The sequence below is a fragment of the Calypte anna genome, chromosome 10 (genome assembly GCF_003957555.1).
Source record: "Calypte anna isolate BGI_N300 chromosome 10, bCalAnn1_v1.p, whole genome shotgun sequence".
NCBI classification, from domain to species: domain Eukaryota; kingdom Metazoa; phylum Chordata; class Aves; order Apodiformes; family Trochilidae; genus Calypte; species Calypte anna.
Window position 1 is genome coordinate 3,089,863 of NC_044256.1, and position 8,762 is coordinate 3,098,624.

Sequence of the window (8,762 nt, forward strand, 5' to 3'; positions counted from 1 at the left end):
TGTCCGGGCAGGGCAGCCCAGGATCAGGATGATTTTCCTCACCACGTCCCCTTCGGACCCTGTGGGCCGGATGTCATCGTTAAATGTTTTATGTTTTGGGTTACTGTGTATTTGGGGTTTTTGTTTTGTTTTGTTTTTAACCGTTTTCTCACGCAGGAAGCCCTTGGTCCACAGTCAGCAAAGAAAGGAGTCCAAGATCCCCGGGCTCCTCTTGCCTCCAAGCTTGGAAATTGCCTGCCTGTAAAATGGGTTCAAAATAGTTCTTCACATTAAGAAAATAATGAGAAACGAGTGGTTCTTGACACTCTCTCACTCCCCTTGTGCTGTGAGATGGCACCAGAGGGACAGAGTTGGGGAGGTGAAGGGCTGTCTGCTCTGCACTGCGTGTCCATGGCTCCCAACCCAGCACTTAGGATTTTATTTTTTTTTTTAATTAGCATAATTTTTAGTACATGTAAGGTAGGAGGGTTTAACCTCAGTGGTGGGCAGGACAGAACCCAAAGATTTCCCGGCCCCAAACCCACAAAAATTAATCATTACCAACACCAACAAAAAAATACTGTAAATTAATATTCAACTACACAGTGGCAGACAAGTGAAGCGAATCAATCTGCAGCAGGGCAGAGAACCATGAGTCTCTGGCCCAGAGGAGCAGCTGCCTGCTGAGGGAGATAACAAGGTCATCGAGGAGCAAAACAGCCCCCTGCTTCCTCCTCCTCCTCTTCCCCTTGTCTCTTTTCATTCCCGCTCTCAGCCAAGCGAAGCGCTCCCCGAGCAATCCCTTGGGAAAAGAGGGGATGCTCTCTGTCCCCAGAGAGCAGGAGACAGGCAGGGAGATGGCACAGCTGGAGCATCCTTCCCTTCCCGGGTGATTTTTGGGAAGGGTGTGCTCATTAATGCCGACTGCACTCATCCCCTGGGGCCATGGGGAACCGGGCAGGTCGGGGGGCTCGCTTGGCTCCCCTCACCTGTCCCCTGCCCTCCTTGCATCACCCCAGCTCACACGGGGCTGGCTTTGCCCGGCTCTGCTGTGCTGGGGGGGCTGGCAGGCTGCTGCCAGAGCATGGGGAACTTGTCCCTCCTGGGGGCATCCCCCCACCCTGGGTTCAGCAGCAGTAACACTCCCACTCTCCCTGTGCCAAGATAATCCCCCCACCATTTCCCCTCAGACGTGTTTCATCTGTTTCTGAAAAGCTTTTATTTTCCCTTCACTTTTACTCCCCGGAAGGAGTGGGGATTTTGCTCTAAAGGGCTTTCCCCAGGAGCCAGCCTGCGGCCAGGGCTCTGCAGCCAAGCCCGCACCCCCAAAACCTCCCTGTCCCCTTCTGGGTGCCGTACCCACCCACACACCACCACACCCCCCCTGACGCTCTCACCACCCCCGGCTCCCGCCGTCGGGGCTTCACCCCAACTCCAAACCCTTCAAACACCTCCGGGAGAGCAAAGACCTGAAGATCCGATGCGGGAAAAAGAAGGGTTGTTTTATTTTCTTTTGCTGGCGTGGGGAGAGAGCGGAGCCGTCTGCTTGCTCGTGTGTTTTATTAGGGATGAGCCGCGGTGCCGCAGGGTGCTGAGCCTGGCATTCATAAACCTGACAGCTCCTCTCCGGCTGTAATCGCAGCAGTTTGGGTAATGAAGGTGTTAACTCGGACGGGCTGAGGGCAAATACCTCTTTCCGGACGGCCAATACGTCTCCGTGAGGAGCAATGAGGTGCAGATGGCTTCCCTGGTCCAGGCACTGGTCGGGTGTCCTGGCTCTCTGGAAGTCACTGGAGAAATGGGGCTGCCCTTCGGTGGCCAAATTCAGGTCCCCCCTACACATCCGCCCCACTTCAGCCCGCAGCCAAGGGCTGTCAGGTTTAACCCTTTAAGCCTCCCCCCAAATCTGGGGACAAGGTACCCCCCAGCAGCAAGCCCCGTGCCTGGGGGTGACCCGGAGCAGCGACAGCGTGTCGGGGGGAGCCTGCAGCACACGGGTCACCTTTATCTACAGCAAGGCAGCTGCAAACCCCAGGCTTTCTCCAGCAGACCATCTCCTGCCTGCACAGGGATATATTCCTGCCTGGATTCCTGGCGTGCAGCGGGACAGGGCAGGAGGTGGTGGGATCAGTGGTGGCAGTCTGGCTGGCTGGAGGTGGTCCCCGAGCCCCTCGGGCACTCGGGTTTCTCAGCCTGCAACTTTTTGGTCAGCAGCTGCTCACAGGGAGGTGGCAGGGGCCGCTTCAGCCCCTTGGTAGAGGAGCTGGATGTCCCTTCGGCCCGGCTGAGCCGTGTCCCCGGCTCGGCCCGGGGCTCTGGGGGCTGATATCCTGTCTGGTTGGGGTCCAGGGGGTCCCGAGAGAGGAGGATAGAGATGGAGGGGACGTTCTTGTGGACGGTCAGGTTCTGTGCCGGGCCACCAGGCAGCGGGTTCTGGTTCTCCCAGACCTCCAGCAAGGTTTTGTAGCGCACCTTGGTGACCTGGTGAAGACCTCCCAGCTTCCTCTTCATGATCTCCACGCAGGTGATGGTCTTGGTGACTGCCCGGCCGCTGCCGCTGAAGACGATCTGCCGGCTGCCCCTCAGCTCCAGCTGGGCCATGGCGAAGTTCATCAGGTTCCTGATCTTGCTGCCCTCCTTCACTTTCATCTCCACCACGCCCGGGGGCAGGTCGGGGAAAGGCAAGGGGCTCTCCTCTTCCGATGTCCTCACCTTTCGGAAGTTCTCCATCCTGGACCCGACGGTGGGCTTGGCTCCCCCTCCTCCCGCAGCCATCCTTCACCCTGCCCAGCAGAACCCTTGGAGCTCCCAGCCCCCCGGGACCATGGCAGGGCTGACTCTGCTGCCCTCCGGCCCAGCCTGCGGGAGGGATGAATTTAACCCCGCGTCCCCGGCACCACCAGCCCCTTCCCCTCTCCTCGCCCGGAGCTGGCTGCCGAGGTGCTGGCGGCTGTGCCAGAGGCTCTGCCCCGGGGGGCACGGGGCTGCAGGATGCCCTGGGTGTCCCCGGTTGCTCCCGGGGGGGAAGAGGGCTCTCGGCGATGCTTGTGCTCCTCTGCTCCAACTGCAGCACTCGCTTCTGCTGCTCTTTGCTTCATTATGGACTTCAGCAGCCCCCAGAGCTGTTGTGTGCAATTAGCAGATCCTCCCCCTCTCCCTCCCATTCCTCCCCTCCTCCTCCTCCTCCTTCCCTGGCTCAGCCTCCCATCCCAGCCCCGAGAGCCGGGGAAGGCAGAGGGGAAGACAGGGAGCCCTGCTTCCCGTCTGGGAGCCTGCGGGCAGGGAAGGGAAGGGAAAGGTGGGAGGTGGAAAGCAGTGGGAGAAGCTCACTCTTGCCTTCATGATGCTTCCCGAGTCCTGCCCCCTTAAAGAGAACCTGGTCCCTTCTCTCAGCTCTTGCTCCTCTCAAGGACACCGACTGCAAATGTCAGCAGTCCCGGCTTCCCTGCCTGCCTGCCCTGCACCCCCTCCCCGGCAGCACCCCCGGAGGGGCGAGGGGTCCCTGGGAAAGCAGGCAGATGCAGGAGTTGCACTGGGAAAGCTGGCAGCCTGAGCTCAACACTTAGTAGCCATCAGAGAAGGGACTGAGACTGGCAGGCAGGAGAAATCCTGGCAGATGGCATCGTGGCTGTGCCTGCAGGGTTAGGACATGCACTGAGCGTGCTGGAGCTCTGCTGCCCTCAGCCCCCTGCCCCAAAACACCCAAGGAGCAGATGCTGTGGCAGAGCAGGTTTTCACGGGTGATTTCTTTCCCTCCTCCTCCTTCCCCACCCTTCTCCCTTCCCGCTGCTCTCCCAAGCCCCGTCCCTTGCCGGTTTCCCCATCCCCAGCCTGGAGCTGCTCTCAGTGGAGTCACCGTTTCATTGAACTGCCCGAGTCCCCGGTGATACATCCCAGGAAATACTTATTGCTGGCCAGAAAATCTCCTCTTTCTGCCCCAGGCAGAGGCGATGTCCCTGCCCCAGGCTGGCCCTTGGCCTGTCCCTGTCACCTGCCTGTCCCCTGCCTGCTCCTGGCACCCCCGGTGTCCCGCCCTGCTGGCAGGGGGATCATTGCACCGTGGAAAGACACGCCGAGTATTGACTTGCAGTCAAATCTTATCAGCCTCTGCAGGGCCCTGGATTGTTTTCACTCCAAGCAGGGCTTGAAAAAATACATGAATAAATCAATGGATCTGGTGGAGACAGAGGCTGTGGCGAGGCAGGATGTGGCCATCCTGTCCTGACTGGGACAATCCCCGTGGGCCACAAAGCAGCTTTTTTGTGGGGACCTTTGCCTTAAACGTGGGGTGGGGATGGGACAACCCCTTGATCTGACACCCAGGCTGAGGTCTGGGGGGGGGTCTCACCTCATGGGATGAGTGCTACACCCAAGTGCAATGCACCTTGTGCTGGAAAAGCCAAAGGTTTGGGGAGCACCTTTTCCCCATCCCGCCAGCACTGTGTGAGACCCCTTTGGCACAGAGGGGGAAACTGAGGCAGGGCAGAGGCTGCTCCCAGGCTCTAGCACCAGTGGTGTAGTCAGGCTCTGAGCACCCCCAGTCCCTCCCGGCATGCCCAGTGCCTGCACTTCCATCACCAATCCCTCTCCTGTGAGACAAACCAGCCTGGTTTTCCACCCCTTTCCACTCCATGACATCCTGGCTGAAGGCACCCGGCTCCTTCCATGGGCAGGCAGGGATGGATGAAACCTCCCAGGGAATCTGCAGCCTTCAAGAAATGCTAAAACCCCGGGAAAAGAATCGAGAAGGGTTGTGACAACAATCGTTGAGTGTGTGTGGTCGAGGGAGCTGAGAAACCCCCCCAGATCCAACACCCAGCAGCAGCATGGGAGGGGTTACATGGGCCCAAGGTGCTGCATCAACCACCCAGCAGCAGCTCCCATTTTCTGTGGCCTCAGGGCTTCTTCCCCACCTTTAATTCCTGCTTCCCAAACTCCCTTGGCTGCAGCCCCTGCCAGGGAGGCAGAGGGGGCACAATCACTGCCCGAGCTCTCTGCCTCCCCGAAGGGCTGGGGAGGGGACACAGTAATGGCAGGGCCTTGCTTTTCCTCTGCAGTGCTTAAAATGTAAATGGATTCATTATTAGCACTCCACTGCTAATTACCATCTGAAGTCATTCATTAGCCTGTCAGCTTGCTTGCTGGAGAACAGAGTGCCTTGGTTCTTCCAAGCTGAAGGCGTGAGCTCAGCCACAGCCAGCAGCAGGGCAGGAGAGGGAGGGGAGAGGGACAGAAAAGCACAGGCAGCCCCAGCAAACCGCTGGGAAAGAGGATGAGGAGTAATTTTAAATGGAGAGGACACGGATGGGAAAGAGAACGGAGAAAAAAATAGGAATAAAGCAGTTACACCCTGCATATTGCCTGTCTGTCCTCCCTGAGCATCCATCCTGCTTGCAGCTGGAGAGAGGTGCCAAGGTTGGGACTCAGGGACTGGTTTCTTCTCCCTTTTCCCATTCCAGTTCCTCTCTGAGCATCCCACATCCCAGTGCCATGGTCTGCCAGCACCCTGCAAGGTTGGGGCCCTATCTCAGGTGGGTTCCCTATCCTATCAACGGCTACCAATCCTGTAAAATAGGGGGAAACCCCCCAAAACGTATTCCTAACGGAGAGGAGGACAGCTGGAGAAGTACAGTAACCTGAGTCCCTGCCCTCCACCTGCCCTCTCAATATTTTATTTCATCAGAGGTGGCTCTACCTGGGAGCAGCTCGGAAAGTCGAAGCATCTGATCCAAGGAAAGTCTTGGTGCCAGCACCCATCTCGGTGTCACATCAGCCCAGCTCAGGTCTCAGGCACTCATCACGTTGCACCCAGCAGTGGGCTGATCCCTGGGCTGATTGCAGCCCCAGGGAGGGGTGCGATGGATGGATCCCTCCCTGGGGTGCTGTGGCTGCAGGAACCCCCCCTGACCTCATTCTAACCAGGGACTGAGCTGCTGCTTCCCAGGACCATCCCACAGGATCCATCCTAGGCTCCCAGGGGCTGTCTGGAGATGCCAGAGGAATCCTAGGGGCATTTGAGTGTGGCATGAACTCCCTCTGACTGAGCCAGCAAGGTGAAACTCCTCGTCCCTACCAAAACCAGCAGAGCACAAGATAATCCTCATTTTGGATGGGCAGACAGGGGAAAAAAGGGGAAAAAAACCTTTTCTAGGCCAAGCCCCTTTGCAAGGCTGCAGCCCAATGTGCAGGAGGACACCCTAAGGCCCTGAGGACATTAATAAACCCTCCTGGCTCCAACCATCCCCCCTGGGACACCCCCTTTATCCTGCCCAGGGCCCAGGAGCTCTATTTAAGCCCATCCCAGGGTGTTTGGTCCTGGTTTGACCTGTTGCTGCTCTCGGGCTCAGCTACAGCTGTTCCCTGCTGCTCTGCACCCCAGCTCATGGACATGACCTGGGGATTAACCTCACAGCCTGGCTTTGAACCTGCCTGTGAACTTGCTGGGTGTTCCCCACTCCTGGATGAATCCATCCATCCTCTTCAGCCAGCTGAGGCACTGCTGAACGCTGCAGCTCTCACCCTGGCCTTGTGTCACCCATCCACTTGGCTTCCCAGCCCTCTTCCATGAGGCAGGGGAGCACAACCTGTATGGTTTGGGAATATCTCACCAGGGAAAGCCTGCAGGCAGCTGGGAACATGGTGCTGAGGGCAGGGAACACCTCTGCAGCTGGACAAATCCTCAACGAGATGGGAAGGTCCTGGAGACCTAAAGCAGGCAAAGAAGCAGGTATGGAGCAGATCCAGGGCAGGGAGAGCTCAGGAGAGAAGAAATAAGAGACACAGAGCAGTGCCCAGGGTCAGCACAGCACGCCGAGGCTCAGAGCACCCCTCTGAGGTCTTGGCCAGAGAGGGGACCCCCAGCCTGGTCCCCTTCCCCCTGGCTGCTGCTGCTCCTGCCTCACCCCCTCCTGCTGGGGGGCTGGAGCTGGATGAAGGGGCAGGGGTCCTGCTCCCTGGGGGGTTCAGCAGTGCAGGGTCCAAGGCCCAGAAGGTGCTCAGGGTGGACAGCTGGGCCCGCAGACATGGGGGCACCCATGCCACATTTGCTTTCCTGCTTCCCTCGGTTTTCCCATCTGTCAAAGAGGTGTTTTCCCCATTTCTGCCAGGTTTTCCCCCCACAGAGCAACGCTGCCCATCTGCTGGGGGGCTTTGGTGACCAGGGCCTGCAGGTGTAAAAAAGAGATTTAGCTCCTTTTCTGCTCTTCACACCTTCCCAGGGTGGGATGTGTCCCTGGCTGACCCTCCCTGCCCACTGAAGCACGAGAAGATGTTGGCCCAGGGGGAGGGGGAATGACTTTGTGTTCAGATACAGCCAGTTCCCATCTCACAAGCATCGGGTGGGAGCTCCAGGTGGTCAGCACAGAGCTCCTTGTGATGGCAGAGGACAGGAGACTCCTCCTTGTGTTGCTTGGAGACCTCAGGCTCCTCTAATGTATGTTGATGAATTTGTATTCCTAACCAGTAAAGTTCAGGAAAAGAATTAAACTGAGAAAGAAGTGAATATGGGGCTAGACAAAGCAGGTGAGACATGGAATTCTTCCACTGAAACAGTGTGAACAAAACAAGGCCCTAACGAGGTGAACTTCTGTCTGGAAGATAATTAAAAGTGTAGGTCCTGTTCTTAAAACAAGGCACTGCCAAGGCTAACGAGGCATCAAAGGAATGGGAACATCTGCACAAAAAGCACATAAAGATGTCACAACCAGCAGATAAGAGGAAAGTTCTGGCTGGGGTCTGATATCACCTTGTAACAACATAATGAAGTCAGTGAAATCAAGAAAGGTAAAAAAGTTCAAGCTTTCAAGACCTCTTACTTCATCCAAAGACTCCCAGACAAACCCTGGATATCTCCCCAAAAGAAGACTCAGCTCAGACTCCGCCTATCATGAATATTATAATGAAATGATACAATAATATGAATATGTATGTAACCCCACCTCCTTTTGAATATGCATAGAAATGTAATCAATGAAAGGTAATTCCAGAGTTTTAGGGCTCTGTGAGTGGAGCAGAGACTCCCCAGGCACCCAGCGCTGTTTTGCTCATTGAATATCAATTTTATTAATTAACAAACCATGAACAGAAGATTGAGTCTCAGTCATTTGTAACAAAAAGCACATAAAGATGTCACAACCAGCAGATAAGAGGAAAGTTATGGCTGGGGTCTGATATCACCTTGTAGCAATATAATGGAGTCAGTGAAATCAAGAAAGGTAAAAAAGTTCAAGCCTGAGGAAGACTTCTTACTTCATCCAAAGACCCCCTGGCGACCCCCGGATATCTCCCCAAAGGAGGACTCCGCCCAGACTCCGCCTATCATGAATATTATAATGAATGATACAATAATATGAATATGTATGTAACCCCACATCCTTTTGAATATGCATAGAATTGTAATCAATAAAAGGTAATTCCAGAGTTTTAGGGCTCTGTGAGTGGAGCAGAGACTCCCCAGGCACCCAGTGATGTTTTGCCCATTGCAATTAAACCATTAACAGAATATTGAGAATATTGGGTCATTTATAACACTCCCTTTTAGGAGTTTTTTTCTCCCTGCCCTAGCCTGGCAGTGGATCAGCCCAGTCCCTTCCCCTCCCCTTGGCGTCCTGACCTGGGCATTGCTGGCAGCAGTCCTGGGGGGGAGGCAGACCAGCCCCAGAGCCCAGGCTTTTCTTAGAACCTTTTGTCCTGAAAAACCACCAACTTCCCTGCCCTCCCTTGAAGGTGCTGCACCTTCCCAAACCCTTCAGGCATCCGTGTGTGTGTGTTACCTGCTGCTGCAG

The 8,762-nt window shown here is 56.0% G+C and overlaps 1 protein-coding gene across 1 annotated transcript; it reads right to left on the minus strand.

Annotated features, from left to right (window-relative positions):
* Positions 1-2,106: 2,106 nt before the first annotated feature.
* Positions 2,107-2,754, minus strand: RPP25 (ribonuclease P and MRP subunit p25). The gene has a single exon (XM_008499732.2). It carries the CDS (start codon positions 2,752-2,754, stop codon positions 2,107-2,109), a length of 648 nt encoding a protein of 215 aa, XP_008497954.2.
* Positions 2,755-8,762: the final 6,008 nt, after the last annotated feature.